Source organism: Geotrypetes seraphini, chromosome 6, assembly GCF_902459505.1.
Source record: "Geotrypetes seraphini chromosome 6, aGeoSer1.1, whole genome shotgun sequence".
In the NCBI taxonomy this organism is placed as follows: Eukaryota; Metazoa; Chordata; class Amphibia; order Gymnophiona; family Dermophiidae; genus Geotrypetes; species Geotrypetes seraphini.
Window position 1 is genome coordinate 152,335,261 of NC_047089.1, and position 17,971 is coordinate 152,353,231.

The 17,971-nt window shown below is 46.6% G+C and overlaps 1 protein-coding gene across 2 annotated transcripts in view; it reads left to right on the forward strand.

Moving 5' to 3' along the window:
* Nucleotides 1-17,971, forward strand: part of NCK2 (NCK adaptor protein 2) — a 252,859-nt gene that overhangs the window by 154,292 nt on the left and 80,596 nt on the right. For both annotated transcript variants that reach the window (XM_033950220.1, XM_033950219.1), the window contains exon 3: nt 5,572-5,811. In XM_033950220.1, the coding sequence (XP_033806111.1) occupies nt 5,586-5,811 (226 nt within the window). In that variant the 5' untranslated portion in view covers nt 5,572-5,585. The remainder of the gene's footprint in view (nt 1-5,571; nt 5,812-17,971) is intronic.

Consider the following 17,971-nt stretch of genomic DNA (forward strand, 5'->3'; position numbering starts at 1 on the left):
GATGCTGATGGCACAAGATCTCCCCCACTTCAATCATCTGTCCTCTTCTCTCTCCCTTCTCCCCACTCCATCATCTGTCCACCTAACCTCTCCCCCTAGTTGGCCCATCTCCCTTTCCCTCACCTTCACTGGTCACCTTTCCGATGTTTTCTTTGTCAAATGGGCCCCGGCATCGATGGTAAATATTATCTTGCAAGCGGTGCTCGGCCCAAAGCTTCCCCTCTGAGGTGAGCCTCCAAGGAGGAAACAGCATTTTTCCTCCCCTCTTACCCATCCCCTTGTTCCTTTCCTCTGCAGCATCTTTCTATCCCTCTCTCTCATCACCCCGCAAAAACTCTTGAGCAGCATCTTTCTATCCCTCCCATCCCCCCCTGAAGCAGAACTCAAGCAGCATCTTTCTCCCCGCCCCCCCATGAAGCGGAACCTTAACACGGCATTTTTTTTTATCCCTCCCATCCCCTGTGCAGTAGAACCCGGCATTTTTCTATCCCTCCTCCCCATGCAGTAGAACCCTTGAACAGCATCTTTCCATTTCCACCCCCCCCCCCCCCATGCAGTAGAACCTGGCATTTTTCTATCCCTCCCTCCCATCCCCTGTGCAGTAGAACCCTTGAGCACTTGAGCAGCATCTTTCCATTTCCACCCCCCCATGCAGTAGAACCTGGCATTTTTCTATCCCCTCCCCTCCCCATCCTCCTCGTGCAGTTAGAACCCTTGAGCAGCATCTTTCCATTCCCCCCCCCCCTCACCGCCACCATGCAGCCAAACCCCGCTGACCCTCCCATCTCTCCCTCCTCCGCGAAACGACCGGCAAACCTGCCGGCTACAGCAGCGTCTGCAACCGCAGCACTCTAAACACGCTCTTTCGCAACCTTCTACTGCCCGTGGTTCCCTCTGCTGTGTCATTGATGATGTCATCAGTGACACAGCAGAGGAAATCACGGGCAGTAGAAGGCCTGTGAAGCAGTGTATTTAGAATGCTGTGGCTTCCGTCGCTGCTGGAGCCGGCTGAGGTTTGTAGGTCATCTCGCGGTGGAAGGGAGAGATGGGAGGGTCAGCGGGGGTTTGGCTGCACCAGGGGGGGGGGGGGGCAACGAAAGCAACGTTGCTACCGGCAAATTCAATGAGGGTGGGAAGAAATACGATGACACAAACGGTCCTAAAGCACCACACCAGTGGGCCCTAGGCATGTGCCCTGAATGTAATAGTCTTTGAAATAGTTCTCCCTATTTCTGTCTCCCATGTCTTCAAACTGACTGGGAGCAATTTTAATTTAGCAGGTGATGCTCAGCACAAATAGCATATAAATCATATGCCTGCTATTTGTGCAGAGTAGTCCGGTAAAAAGGGGGAGGAACTGTGCCTGGTGCCTGCTCAGAAGAGCTAAGTGGTAAGCACAGCTCTTCTGAGCAGGCCCAGTAATTCCCGATGTTATCTACTGGCTTCCCTGTCCTTTACTGTTGAGGTAGTTGCAGGAGCTGAAGGTGCAGGGGAGCAATTACTTGCACTCACTCTTCCTTTATGTTTTGCCTGTAATGTTGCCAGCTCAGCCAATTGTGGCTCGAACCCGCTTGCCTTTTTTGTTTATGTGCGTTGCGGTTGTGCATGTGTGTCTTGTGCGTGACATACAATGACATAACACACTCACAAAAAGCTACCAATAGCTCCAGACCTGCTGGTAAATTTTGCCCGGTAAGAAGTCATTCCTTTTTGAGCATTACAAGGAGTGCTCATTTAAATACCAGTGAGCTCCTTGTAATAATTTACATAGGGTTCTCAGTAGCTGCTACTGTGATTGGTAAAAGACCCTAATAACCCTTTTGAGCATCGGAAGCTTTGCAATTTTGACTGGCTACAACCTGTCTTATTTGCATTAGGGCCTCGGAGTAGGCTTGCTATCTTCCAATCCCATGGCTGTGAGAAAAAGAAAAGTTCACCTGGGCTTGCATATGATAAGTCTAATTCCTTATGCAGTAGTCTGCCAGTAACCCAGCCACACCATTTCTTCCCCTCCTAGGTAATATGTAGAAATAAAACAAAAACATAATGGGAAAAAAATACCTTTTTTTATATTTGAACAACTTAATGTAGTTTATGATTAGCTTTCAGAGATAACCCCTTCTTTCTCAGATCAGGAAGAAGGAGTTACCTTCAAAAGCTAATCATAATTAAGTTAGTCCAATAAAAAAGGTATTATTTTTTTTCCTTTATGTTTTTGTTTTATATCTACATGTTGCCTTGAAGAGTGGACTAACACAGCTACCACACCTTTCCCCTCCTAGAAGTTCAGCCAGTTTTTATTTCCTTAAATTCAGGTTTAGCCTCCTCAGCAGCTACTGTAGTTTTAGTTTCACTTTGATTGTTGGTGGAAGGCAGTTTATATTAGTTCTGTCCGATTCACCGATTCATGTCGGTGAATCGATTCAAACTGATTTGTTTCTTAAAAAATTGGGCTTTTTGATTCACTGACCAACCCTCCTCCCCACATGCCTTCGGGCCTCCTAAAGAAGGAGCAGCAGCGCTCTGGCAGCAAAAACCTGTCCTAAGTGCTGCTTTTGCTGGCTGTCCAGTGCAGCTGTTGCTGCTGCTTTAGGAGGCCCGATGTCAAAGCTCACAGTGGAGATGGGGTTAGTCGGGAAGTGCTGCATAGGTGCCAGTGATGTGGGTACCCTCGGCTGCACGGCCTTAGGGGGTTCCCCGAAGGCTGGCATGTTTTCCCCTTCTCCCCACTGTCATCCGGCTTCTCCCTGGCCTCCCGGTTTTACTTTCAAAAGTAATTACGGCCTGCAGATGTAGCGATTCTAGTAGACTGCCATTGTCCTCCGCTGCACATTCCATCTGCCTTGGTCCATCCTAGACCAAAACAGGATGTTATGTCAGAGGAGGGGCGGGACCGCAGCAGAGGCCGATGGCAGTCTGCTAGAATTGCTACTTCATCAGCAATCCTCTGCAGGCAGTAATTAGTTTTGAAAGTGAGACCGGGAGGCAGGAGAGGTCAGACAATGGTGGAAAGAATGGGGAAACATGGCGGCCTTCGGGGGGACCCCCCTAGTGTAGCTATTAGAAGTACAGGGAGGGGGAGGGGTTTTAAAGAGAGGGGCATATGGTGAACTGAGGATGGGGGGAAGGGAAAGAAATAATGGGTCTTAAAACAGAGGCGAGGGAGAGATGATGGACAATAGAATGGAGGGAGGGAAAAGAAAGGGAGAGAAGTTGAACCCAAGGGGATGGTGTGGAGGGAGGGGGGATAGAATACTGGTTGGGGGGAGTGGTCATTAAAGAAATGCTGGACTGCGGGGATGGAGACTAAAAAAAAAGGAGTGGTCATTAAAGAAATGCTGGACTGCAGGGAAGGAGACTAAAAAAAGGAGAGGTACCAGACCTCTGGGGGAGGGAAGGGAAACAAAAGGGGAGGACAGAGATGGAAAATGGATGGTGAGCATGAAGAAAGAAGAAAATGTCAAATGGGCAGGAGACCCTGGCAAGTGAGTTAACAGAAGACAAACAGAAACTGGAGCCTGGGACTAACATGATTTGAATAATAACCAGACAACAAAAGGTAGAAAATCAGAATCAGAAAATCAATTCAGTAGGTTGAATCGAATCAAAAATATTTTCCCTGAATCAGGCAGCACTATTTTATATAGCTTCAAGGAAACTGAATCTCCTAAACTAACTAAACTAAACCTTAAGTTTATATACCGCATCATCTCCACGGATCCTCTTTCTATAAGGTGATTGGCTTCCTTTTAGATCAGGGGTGTCAAACTCAATCACATAAGGGGCTGAAATCTAAAACATAAACTAAGTCACAGGCCAAATTTTTTATTAAGATACTTAGGGGTCCTTTTATTATAATATTCTAACCGATTTAGTGCTCGCTAAATGCGCACCTTAATAAAAGGACTCCTTAATCTTAGTGAAGTATAGGGTTACAACCTCTCCAACCCCACGCCGGCTCTGTGATGTAAACAAAATAAATAAAAAATACTTAGGTCCTAGTTCACACTTGCTGTCTAATACCAGCTCTGGCAGAATACACATTTCAAATCTGACACATTGCAATCACAAAACAGAATAGATAATTATTTTTTCTACCTTTTGTTGTCTTGTCATTATTCAAATCATGTTGGTCCTAGGCTCTGGTTGTCTTCTGATAACTCGCTTGCCAGGGTCTCCTGCCCATTTGTCGTTTTCTTCTTTCTCCATGCTAACCATCCATCTACCATTTCTGTTCTCCCCTTCCCTCTCTCGAAGGTCTGGCATCTTTCCTTTTTTTCATCTCCATCCCTGCAGCTGCAGCGATAGACCCCACCAACCCCAGATTCACCATCTCTCCTTTTCTCAACTACCCTTTCATCCAGCATCTCTCCCTCCTTCCCCACCACCCCAGGGGCCACCATCTCTCCCTTTCCAACTACTATCCAATATCTCCATCCCCCCTTACACCATCCCTTGAGTCCAACTTCTCTCCCTTTCTGTTCCTTCCCTCCCTCCCTAAATCCCATTGTCCACCATCTCTCTCCCTCTCCTGTTTTTAGACCCATTATTTCTTTTCTCCCCCTCCCCCCCAATCCGGCATATGTATGTCTCTTTGGACCTCCCTCCCTCCATCCACTTCTACACCAGTGCACCCCCCCCCCAAGGCCTGCATGTTCTCCCCCTTCTTTGTAGCGCCCTTGGCTTTCACCCTGGCCTTCTGGTCTCACCTTCAGCTAATTAGGGCAGCCTGCAGAGGATCACCTGTGCTATAGCGATCCTAACAGGCTATTGTCAGCCTCCACAGCATGTTCTCCCTGCCGCCGTCCCGTCCCTCCTCTGACATCAGGGGTGGGATCGCAGCAGAGGGAAACTGCTGCGGAGGCTACAGCAGCCTGTTAGGATCGCTACAGCCAACTGGCGATCCTCAGCAGGCTGCTATGAAGGTGAGACTGGGAAGGAAGGAGGGAAGAAACAGAGGGCCAAATTGTGGGCCATATTTAATTACCCTGTGGGCCTGAGTTTGACACCCCTGTTTTAGATGGAGTGGTTTAGGTAACTCAAGTGCCTTTTACCTAGGTAATACTTTGGAACTTCTCCCTCCCTGGTTCTGCATGAGTCCTTTCACTTTATGCTGTGTGGGTTTTTTTTTTGTTTGTTTTGGGTTTTGCCTGCTGGGGGCTTTCCTTACTTCATCATCACAATGTATAATAAAACAAAATGTACAACCTTTGCCAAACCAGAGTGTAGAAGTCTCAGCACAGGAGTTGAACTGAGAGATTGTGTGATAAATAAGTGCATTACACTGTGCCACAACACCTACCCTTTCCTCCAACATCTTATTGCATTTACCTCCATTTCTGATGTCAGAGAAGTGGGTAATTCATTACCTTGAATATACATGGGAACTAAGTAGTAGTACTCTCCCACAGCATAGTAATTATTAAGGTAACATTTGTGTTTGAGTCTTTGCACAATTTATAAAACTATTGGTGATTTCAAGTTACTTCCTATCTTAATATTTAATTGTATTATCACTAAAGCAGAATAAAAGATTGTGAACTTAAAACTTTTTGATGTTTTTGCTGACAGAGTGTCCATGAAAAATGACAGAAGAAGTCATTGTTATAGCAAAATGGGATTACACAGCACAACAAGACCAAGAACTTGACATCAAAAAGAATGAGCGCCTGTGGTTGCTGGATGATTCCAAAACATGGTGGAGGGTAAGAAACACTGCCAACAAAACTGGATATGTGCCCTCAAACTATGTGGAACGAAAGAACAGCTTGAAAAAGACATCTCTTGTTAAGAATCTGAAAGACACGCTAGGTAAGTTAATTAAGGATTTTAAAACTGTGCTGTGGAACTTAAGATTCTGGATAATATTGCAGGCATTTTAATATTTGAGTATTCCATTGTTCTATCATTTTTGTTTTATTTAGCAAATATCTATATTTCAGCACATTCCAAAGGAGTAGTGGATTTATAGTAGTTATTGCTTCTTCCCCCTTTCCTTTCTTCCTGCTCACTACCAGGTTAGCTAGTTTCCTTTGCTCCTTTAACCATCATATCCCATTTGCGGCCTTCTGCCTTGCCATCGTACTTCATATGAATTGTTTTTCACCACTGTCAGCAGCATACTTCTAACTTTCATTCTGATACAGCTATATATGTATAGCCTACTTTCACAGAAAATATTTGGTCAGCATTATCAAACCTTTTCTGGATGAATTTATGGTATTACTATTATAATCTGTCCCAATGTCAGTAGTGGCCATTTGTCTGATGCCAAGAACATTTTTGTATTTCATGTAACTTTTGAAAGGAAAGAAAATGAACAGTAATATTCATTATTCATTTTGTTTTGTGTTCCCCTGGTTTTCTCCACACTTCTACATGCCTTGTGCAAATTGCCCATAGGTCATCTGGGGGATGAAGGCCTTCCCTTTTTTATCCTGTACTCCATCTGGTGCTATTTTCAGGTATAACAGGTTATGTCAAACGTGAAAATGGCACTGACCTCAAGTCAGATGCCATTTTGAAAGCTGGTGGCAAGGCAGGAATGACGGGGATTGGTCTTGCCCATACAAGACCAATGGACAATTTGAAAAAGGAATTTAGTAATGTGGGGGAAACTCAGAAAACAAGATGCAAAATCTGTTTCCTTGTCACCAACAGCAGATGGATCCAAAGACAATTAACTGTGTACAACACTTATACAGCAATCTAAAAATCATAACCCAACATGGCCATATTTCACTCCACTAAGGGCTGCATCAGGGGTGTAAAACTGTCAAATGAATATACCACCAACCAATTAAATAAGAAGTATAATTACTGTATTTCTCCATATATAGGCCACAGGAAATGCTGATTTAAGTTTTAAAACTCTTAGATAAGCCACCCCATGTTGCTAGCCGCTGCTTATCTAAGAGTTTTAAAATTTAAATTGGCCTATACAATGGGGCGGTCTATACATCTTCTCTCTCGCCAGTTAATACCTCATGGACGGCTGACGGCTGCCTTCTTCCAATCACGCTGTGAGGGCAGGAAATGTTTGCAATCTCAAACCTCACCCCGTGCCCCTTCCTGTTTGCTGTCAGTTCTCGCAATGGCAGCCAATAAGGAAGGGGCGAGGCTTGAGATCGCAAACAACACTCCTGCCCTGCATAGCGTGATTGGAAGAAGGCAGCCGTCAGCCACCCATGAGGTATTTACCGGTGAGGGTGAATATGTATAGACCACCTCATTGTATAGGCCGATTTAAGTTTTAAAACTCTTAGATAAGCCAAGAAATTTCCTGACGCTGCACTCTTCATCAATGGCTCCTCCCCCTCGGGGCCCAAGTCAGGTACCACCTGTGAAGGGAAGCCCTTTGCTGCCACTGTCGTCGGAGAAAAAGAAAACGGCATTCGCAGTAAGCATGAAAAATAAGCAACAGGCTCGGAGGCTTGCAGAACACCTCCCCCGCAGCTTACATGAAGCCAGCGGGAGGCCAGCAGAAACAGCCCGCGTCTGCTTCATTGTCTAAGAGCACCACAGGAAGGCCTCCTGCGGACACTGTTACTGTGTCTCAGTCCTCATCTGAGATCATGCAGGGTACACACATTTCCGTATTTGGGATAGGTACACATTGTAGCTCTGGGTCTGGGGAGTCCGGGTCAGGTACAAGATATAGCTCTGGGTCTAGGGAGAATACAAAGTATGCGAATAATGCTAAAAACGTCCAAGTAACTCAAACAGGAATATCCCCACTAAGACATAATAAAAACATAACATGGAAAGCTATGTACGTTAACGCACACAGCTTAGGAAACAAGATACTGGATCTGGAAACAGAAATAAGGAATGCCGACCTGGATGTGGCGGCAATATCTGAGACCTGGCTCACAGACTCCCACGGATGGGACATGGTCATACCAGGTTACAACCTGCTTCGCCGGGACAGGGAGGGCAGATTTGGAGGAGGTGTTGCATTATATACAAAGGATGACATTAAGGTCACAAGAATCACAGATGTCCAATACACTGGGGAATCCCTTTGGGTTAATTTGGCCAGAGGGAAGGACAAATGCCTGTATCTTGGCGTTATTTACAGACCCCCAAGACAACAGGATGACCTGGATATGGAATTGATTGGAGATATAGAGAATATCACCTTGCGTGGGGACACAGTATTGTTAGGTTACTTCAACATGCCTGATGTGGATTGGGGCACACTTACCGCTGCTTCACGCCCAATAGTGTCTACGTGGAGCTGTCAAAGCTCAAGGTTTACAAGGCAATGGGACCGGACAACCTGCACCCCAGGGTGCTCAGGGAGTTAAGTGATGTCTTGGCAGAGCCGCTGTCAGCGCTCTTCAACCTCTCCCTTAGTTCAGGTAGCGTCCCGATGGACTGGAAGAAGGCTAACGTCATTCCACTCCACAAAAAAGGCACCAAAACAGAAGCAGCAACTACAGACCAGTTAGTCTCACATCAATAGTGAGCAAACTAATGGAAACTCTTATCAAACACCAATTAGATACGATCCTGAATGAAGAGAACCTACGGGATCCCCGTCAACATGGATTTACTAAGGGGAGATCCTGCCAATCCAACCTGATCAGCTTCTTTGACTGGGTGACGGGGAAGTTAGATGTTGGAGAGTCCCTGGACATTGTATACCTGGACTTTAGCAAGGCGTTCGATAGCGTACCTCATCGCAGGTTGCTAAGCAAGATGAGTTCCATAGGATTGGGCGACACATTGACGAAGTGGGTTGGGAACTGGCTTGGAGGTAGGGTTCAAAGGGTGATGGTGAACGGCACCCCCTCTGCAATGGCGGAGATGATCAGCGGGGTGCCCCAGGGCTCTGTCTTGGGCCCAATACTATTCAATATCTTTATAAGGGACTTGGCAGAAGGGCTCCGAGGTAAGATAACATTATTTGCCGATGACGCCAAACTAAGCAATGTAGTGGGCAAAAGTACAATAGAAAAAAATTAAATGCCCGACAATATGATGCACGATCTACTCTTACTAGAGACCTGGTCTAAGACATGGCAGCTCAGCTTCAATGCCAAAAAATGCAAAGTTATGCACCTGGGTATCCAAAATCCATGCAAGACTTATACACTTAATGGCGAGATCCTAACAAGAACAGTAGCAGAACGGGACTTAGGGGTGATCGTCAGTGAGGACATGAAGGCTGCCAATCAAGTGGAGCAAGCTTCTTCCAAGGCAAGACAAATCATAGGTTGCATACGCAGGGGTTTCGTCAGCCGTAAGCCTGAAGTCATTATGCCTCTGTATAGATCCATGGTGAGACCCCACCTGGAATACTGTGTGCAATTCTGGAGGCCGCATTACCGTAAGGATGTGCTGAGGCTTGAGTCGGTCCAGAGAATGGCCACCCGGATGGTCTCGGGACTGAAGGATCTCCCGTACGAAGAACGGTTAGATAAATTACAGCTATACTCGCTCGAGGAGCGCAGAGAGAGGGGAGACATGATCGAGACGTTCAAGTATCTCATGGGCTGCATCGATGCAGAGGAGGATATCTTCTTTTTCAAGGGTCCCACGACAACAAGAGGACACCCGTGGAAAATCAGAGGCGGGAAACTGCGTGGTGACACCAGGAAATTCTTTTTCACCGAAAGGGTGGTTGATTGCTGGAATGGTCTTCCACTTCAGGTGATTGAGGCCAGCAGCGTGCCTGATTTTAAGGCCAAATGGGATCGACACGTGGGATCTATTCGCAAAGTAAAGGCAGGGGAGGGTCATTAGGGTGGGCAGACTGGATGGGCCGTGGCCCTTATCTGCCGTCAATTTCTATGTTTCTATGATACTGAAGGTAAAGATTTAACTTATTTAAAAAAAAAAAAAAAGTTGGAGCTAAACGGCCACTGTCTCCAACAGGAGTTCTTGACAGCCCCATAGCTCCAAAACAAGTATGTATGCCTAACTTGCTTCCCTCAGTTATTCCACAGGCTCAAAGCTTCAGGGCTAAGGTAGTGAATTTTTTCTCACTCTTGCAAGTTTTTATGAGGGATAATGCTGCTCTTCTACACTAGCTCTCCCCCTCTCTGGCTGCCTCAGTGGATATTCCACAGTGCCCTGACTGTATAGAGCAACGCCCATCTCCGGATCCTTTGTGCCCAGAGCCTTTCTCCAATACTCCAGAGATTGCTTGGTCTCCACACACATCGCTTTGCCCTTCACCTTAAAAGCAGATGTCTCCTACACAGGACTGGTATGATACACCAGAGTCTGCTCCTTTGGATACTGACCCTCCTTCCCAAGCACAGACATCACTGCAACAAGATCAGCTGGAAAAATATTCTTATCTTAAATTTCTTCAAAAGGTTTCCACTCTGCTAAGTCTTAACCAGTCTGTCACGCCGCCTAATAAAAAGGATTATCCTTAGACAAGCAGGCAGCATATTCTCACATATTGGTGACATCAACCACAGAGCCCCGGTACGGACAGTGAAAAGTTTAGTATCACTTTAAGCTTTAGCAAACTTTTTAGACTGCCTGCACCGTGCATGCACAAGCGGCTTCCCGCTCAACGCCAGCTCATGAGGTCATCAGTTTTTCATTTTCCATGGAGTGAAGAAGATGTATCAGACAACACGATTGGTTAGCCGCCTTGAATCTCAAAGATGCATACACTCGCATCCTTATTCATCTCATGCACTGGAAATTTCTAAGATTTCTATTCCTCAACAAACATTACTAGTACAAAGTTCTACCTTTTGACCTATCATCAGCACCACGTGTGATCACAAAGTGTTTGGCAGTGGTAGCAGCCGACCTTAGAAGAAATCACCACATGATATTTCCTTACCTGGACAACTGGCTCTTGTAGCACACACCAGGGTTCAGTTACTTTTAACCATTCAAGCCAAAGTGCACTCTCTACAGGCGCTGAGTTTCATGATCAGTTTCAACAAATCAAAACTAACCAGTTACATTGTCTCATGTACATTGGGAACGACTCAACGCATTCTCTGCAGGGGTCTATCATGCCAGAGGATCATCATCAAGCAATAATTACCCTAGCAAACCAAATGGGGACAGGGCTTCCCTGTTCTAGCATATGGAGTTTGCACCTCTTAGGTCACATGCTGCATCTCTAGCTCTAAGTGCCACATGCCAGGCTGCACATGCATCCCCTGCAGTGGTATCTCAAGCTTAACTGGACTCAGAGCACTATAATCACTGGCAACCAGTGATTCCTTTACCACCCAAGGTCAAATCATTCCCTTTCTTGGTGGATCCACGCTCTGTCCTTCAAACAAGGATGTCCCTCCCACTCTGTCGCTTCTACTCACTATTACCACAGGTGCCTCAAACAAAGGTTGGGGAGCACATCTCAATCACCTTCAAACTCAAGGTCAGTGGTTCCACAGAGACCTCCACTTTCACATAAATCTTCTGGAACTTTGAACAATTTACTATGTGCTTCGAGCATTCTCCCCTTGGATTCGCAACATCACTACCAAGTAGCAATGTTTTATCTGAACAAGCAAGGGGGGCTCAGGATCCTTACCCCTTTACAGAGAAGCCCACCGTCTATGGACTTTTGCTCTCTCTCTCTCTACTTAGAAATGCAAGCGGAATGCATTCCAGGAAAGATGAACATTATTGTAGATGTCCTTCAGCCGCAAACTCGATATTCACGAGTTGACTTTAAGTCCAGAAGTGGTAGAACATGTTTTTTTTTTTAACAATAGGGCACTCCCACAATAGATCTCTTTGCTTCTGCAACCAACGCTCAGTGTACTCAGTATTGCTCCCTACAACCTGCCCCTCATGCAGTCGCAAGAGGTGCTGTTTCAATCCCATGGGATCCAAATCTGCTCTACACTTTACCACTAATTCCATAAATTTCCAGAGTTCTTCAAAAGACCATCAGGGACAACGCCCAACTAATTCTTATTGCATCTTGTTGGCCCAGACAAATCTGGTATCCGATACTCCTGGAGCTTCTCAAGGCTTCACCACTCCCATTAGGGGTTCATCTGTCTCGTCTATCCCAACAGAACGGTCGCTTGTTACATCCCAGTCTTTGCAGTCTCAGTCTCATGGCATGGAGATTGAATGGACAATCCTTGCTGAGATCCTAGTCTCTTCATCAGTAAAAATGGTTCTTGCAGCAAGCCGATCATCTACAAGGAAATCTTATCAATTAGAATGGGAATCTTTTCCATATGGGGCACACTCACAAGTTCAAGATCCGTTTAGCTGCTCGATTGATCACATTTTAACTTACTCGCTGCACTTATCAGATTCGGGCCTTAAGACCAATTCTATACATTTTCATCGTTCTGCCATTTCTGCGTACCATCACTTTCTGGATGGAAAGCCAATTTCACAAAATCCTTTGGTTTCTTGATTTCTACAAGGCCTTAACAATTTCTGTCCTCCACTGCACACTCCACCATCAGCCTAAGACCTCAATGTTGTTTTGGACCAGTTGATGAAAAGTCCTTTTGAACCTTTGGGATCTGCTATACTACCTTTCCTTACATGGAAAACAGCTTTTCTTGTAGCTCTTATCTCGGTAAAAAGAGTTAATGAATTGCAAGCATTAGTCATCTATTCTCTGTACCTTCATTTTTTCCCTAATAAAGTACTATGCACTCATCCAAAATTTCTTTCAAAAGTTGTTATGGATTTCCATATTAATCAATCTATAATAATGCCATCATTTTTTCCTCCTCTGTATCCTTCTTCAGCAGAACAAAGTCTTCACACATTGGACTGCAGGAGGGCACTTTTTTTTTCCTGGCCAAAACTGCAGCTATCCATATCACTAATCAACTTTTTGTTGCCTTCAATTCAGCTACTCAAGGAAATGCAGTATCTAAACAGAATATATCCTTGTGGATTGCTCATTGCATCTCTTTTGCTATACTAGAGCTTACTCATCTCCTCCCGGACAGATTGGAACACATCAAGTACGAGCCACAGCTCCCTCAATTGCAAACTTGAAATCAATCCCAATTCTGGATATCTACAAAACAGCAACTTGGTCCTCTCTTCATACTTTTACTAAGCACTATTGTTTGGATCAGAGTTCAGCACAAGATACTCATTATCCCAGGACAAGCAGGCAGCATATTCTTGACTGATGGGTGACGGCACCGACGGAGCCCCGGTACGGACAAATTTAGAGTGATTGCACTCTAAGAACTTTGAAAGTTCTAGTAGGCCGCACCGCGCACACGCGAGTGCCTTCCCGCCCGACAGAGGCGCGCGGTCTCCAGTTTCTTAGTTTCCGCGGAGCTAAGAAGACGCGTGTTCCAACTGCTGTTGGAAAATTTTTTCAAATTTTTCTCGCCTTCCCGCTCGCGCGTTATTTTCTTGTCGTGATTTATTCACCTTATCATTTCTTTCTTTTATTTTAAAAAAAAAAAAAAAAGTCCAATTTTTTTCGACTTTTTTCTGGTCAGCCCCGGCGGGGCCTGTTGGCACCATCGAAGCCTCGGGCTTCGATTTTGCTACGGCCGTTTTTCCCTTCATGCCCCCTTCACCGGGTTTTAAGAAGTGTCAGCGGTGTGCACGTCCTATTTCTCTTTCCAACCCGCACAAGTGGTGCCTTCAGTGTCTGGGTCCGGACCATAGGGCAGAAACGTGCACCCGCTGCAGTTCTCTCCAAAAGAGAACTCTAAAGAATCGCCAAATTCAACAGCGAATTCTTTTCGGTGCCACCATGGAAGTTCCCCCGGCATCGACACCGTCATCTTCCTCCAAATCGGCACCGGTGACTTCGACACCACAAGATCCATCCTCGGTGTCGCACCCTGTAGATAAGCCGGCTAAGAAGCCATCCCCTACTGTCCTTAGCCCGCCAGTCGAACAAGCAGTGAGCCAAGACCTGCAGACTGCGCGCCGGCCTCGCAAACGCTCCGCTCCTATTGAAGTCACTGCCTCTTCATCGGCATCGACTTCGCCTGAGCGTCGAGCTGCACCGCAGGTACCGAGTAAGAAAAAAGCGGTACCGGTGCCATCGGGACCGTCCTTGGATGAGAGAATAGCATCCATCCTTCAGATCCATCTTAAGGAGCAATTACAACACTTGCTCCCGGCTCTACTAACTCCACACCTTCCAGTGTCGGTACCTACTGAGCCTTCGGTGCCGATCGTCGAACAGCCTGTTTTGTCGGCATCGACGTTGTCGGCACCGCAAAAATCTGTTTCTATGCCTGTTCTCTCGGCAGAACCGAAGTCTCTTCGATGCACTGCTTACTCGACTTCGGAGCCGGTGCCGTTCTCTGACACCCGTACTGCTGTACAGTCATCCGGTACGGTGTCCATGAGGTCTGGTAAATCGGTACGCAAAACCAAGCATACCGAACCTTCTACCCCACTTTCTCAGGGCCGTCTGTCATCGGTACGGGACCCTGATTTGTGGGATGATTCTGATGACCCCCTCGGTACCGAGGCAGATTATTCCTCGGAAGAGGATGTTACATCGGTGCAAGATCCTGCTGGTAAGCCAGAGCACTCGTCCTTCACCAAGTTTCTTAAGGAGATGTCGGACACCCTTTCCATCCCTCTAGAGTCTGACTCTAAAAAATCCAAAGCATTTCTTGATGCTTTGGATTTTGACCAGCCTCTGAAATAATTTTTAAAGTTACCCCTCCATGACATCTTGAGGGAAACTTTTTACAAAAATTTAGAAACTCCTCTCACCGTTCCAGGAGCCCCTAGGAAGCTGGAATCGCTTTACAAGATGATTCCTATTCCAGGGTTTGACAAACCCTGCCCCATGAATCGCTGCTGGTGGAGTCCACCCTCAAAAAATCGGCAGGCTCTAGTGTATATGCCTCTGTCCCTCCTGGCAGAGAGGGCAAGGCCATGGATAAATTTGGTAAAAGACTTTACCAAAATGCAATGCTGGCCAACCGTTCAGGTAACTATGCGTTTCACTTCTCTTTTTACCTGAAACATTTGATTCAGCAAGTCTCTTCTTTTCAAAAGTATCTTCCTGACCGTAAGCTTCCTGCATTCCAAGACCTTGATGTGAACCACCAGGACCGCCTTGCCAATGCTCCCTGCCTGGGTGATGAGCTCTTTGGAGAATCTATGGATACCACCACTCAAAAGCTCTCTGCCCATGAGACGAGGTGGGATACTTTGCTGAAAAATAAAAAGAAGCCTCCTCCTCCTCGTCCATTTAGACAGCAGCCATCATATCAGAGGCGGTTTTCTGCTCGGCCAGTTCAGCCTCAACCTCCACAACCTCGGAGGCAGCGGCAACAGCACCAACAAGCACGTCAGCAACAGCCGCCTACCATAAAGCCTGTCACTCAGACTAAGCCGACTCAGCCCTTTTGACTCCCTTCTCCTGGGCATTGCCAGTCTCCCTCCCTCCTGTCCTCTTCCACAGCCCATAGGAGGTCGATTAACCATTTTTCACTCTCGATGGGAGGTAATCACCACCAACCAGTGGGTGCTCTCGATCATAGCCCATGGCTACTCCCTCAATTTTCAGACTTCTCCGCCGTTAGGCCTGCCAAAAGAGTCTGCTTCCAACAAGTCTCAGTCCCTCCTTCTCGCTCAAGAGGTTCAATCCCTCCTTCTTCTCAATGCCATCGAAGAAGTTCCTCAAGATCAGCGAGGTCAGGGTTTTTACTCCCGGTACTTTCTAGTTCCCAAAAAGACCGGAGACCTCAGACCTATCTTAGATCTCAGAGATCTCAACAAATTTTTGGTCAAGGAGAAGTTCAAAATGCTCTCTCTTGCCACCCTCTACCCTCTTCTCGCTCAGGGCGACTGGCTATGCTCCCTCGATCTCAAAGAGGCTTACACACATATTCCTATCCATCTGACGTCCAGGCAATATCTGCGCTTTCTCATCAATCAACATCATTATCAGTACAAAGTGCTACCCTTCGGCCTGGCCTCCTCTCCCAGGGTATTCACCAAATGTCTGATTGTGGTAGCGGCCTATCTCCGCTCTCACAACTTTCAAGTCTTCCCTTATCTGGACGACTGGTTGATCAAAGCTCATTCCCCTCAGGCGGTTCTGCTTGCCACCAATCAGACCATTCACTTCCTTCGATTATTAGGGTTCGAAATCAATCTACCCAAGTCTCACCTCATTCCGACCCAGCGACTTCAATTTATTGGAGCCGTTCTGGACACTGTTCTGATGAGGGCATTTCTTCCATCCAACCGCCTTCACGCCATCCTCCATCTCTGTCAGCAGGTGTTTCAACAGATTACCATTTCTGCGAATCACATGATGGTGCTATTGGGGCACATGGCTTCGACAGTACATGTCACACCCTTCGCACGTCTCCACCTGCGTACTCCTCAATGGACCTTAGCGAACCAATGGTCCCAAGCGATGGATCCTTGTTCACAACACATATCTGTGACCTCGTCTCTTCGACAGTCACTTCTTTGGTGGTTGACATCTTCAAATCTATCCAGAGGTCTGCTGTTCCATCTACCTCCTCATCAACTAGTCATCACCACAGATTCCTTCCCCTACGCCTGGGGAGCTAACTTGAACGAATTCCAAACTCAGGGATTTTGGACTGCCCAGGAAAAGAAACACCACATCAATTTCCTGGAACTCCGAGCGATGTTCTATGCCCTCAAGGCGTTTCAACATCTTCTCTTTCCTCAAGTACTACTCCTTTGCACAGACAATCAAGTTGCAATGTACTACATCAACAAACAGGGAGGAACGGGCTCTCGCCTGTTGTGTCAGGAAGCCCAACGGATTTGGTCTTGGGCGACAGCTCGTCACTTATTCCTGAAGGCTATCTACATTCAAGGGGAACAGAATTCCTTAGCGGACAATCTCAGCAGAATTCTCCAACCTCACGAATGGACTCTCGATCCCTCAACTCTTCAGACCATTTTCGCTCAATGGAGCACTCCTCAAGTGGACCTTTTTGCAGCTCCCCACAACCATCAGCTGCCCCTGTTTTGCTCCAGACTCTACTCTCCTCACCGTCTAACGCCCGATGCATTTCTCCTGGATTGCACCAGTCTCTTCCTATATGCTTTTCCCCCTCTACCGCTCATGCTGCGAACACTGTTCAAGCTCAAGAGGGAACAAGCCACTATGATTCTCATTGCTCCACGGTGGCCCAGGCAACATTGGTTCTCCCTTCTACTTCAACTCAGTTCCAGGGAACCCATACCTCTTCCACTGTTTCCTTCTCTGCTTTCTCAGCATCAGCAGACCCTACTGCATCCCAACCTACAGTCTCTGCACCTGACAGCTTGGTATCTCTTGGGCTGACTTCGGCTCACTCCTTTCTCAGCCTGTCCGCTCTATCATTGATGCTTCCAGGAAACCGGCCACGCTCCAGTGTTATCAACAGAAGTGGTCTCGGTTTTCTTCCTGGTGCCTCTTACATAACCATGATCCCATGTCTCTAGCAGTAGGACTGGTGTTGGACTATCTTCTTTCCTTGTCTGACTCTGGTCTTAAATCTACTTCTATCAGAGTTCACCTTAGTGCAATTGCTGCCTTTCATGAGCCAATTCATGGAAAACCCCACTCGGCTCATCCTTTGGTTTCTCGGTTCATGAGGGGCCTTTTCAATGTGAAACCACCTCTCAAGCCTCCTCCTGTGGTCTGGGATCTCAATGTGGTTCTTTCCGCTTTAATGAAGCCTCCTTTTGAACCTTTGGCCACAGCGCATTTCAAATTTCTTACCTGGAAAGTGGTCTTCCTTATAGCTCTCACTTCTGCCAGGAGGGTCAGTGAACTGCATGCACTAGTGGCCGATCCACCTTTCACTGTTTTTCACCATGATAAGGTGGTTCTCCGTACACACCCCAAATTTCTTCCTAAGGTTGTGTCTGACTTTCATCTTAACCAGTCCATAGTCCTACCTGTATTTTTTCCAAAGCCTCATTCTCATCCAGGTGAACAGGCTTTGCATACCTTGGATTGTAAACGTGCTCTGGCTTACTATCTTGAACGTACTAAGCCCCACAGATCATCTCCTCAACTATTTTTGTCCTTTGA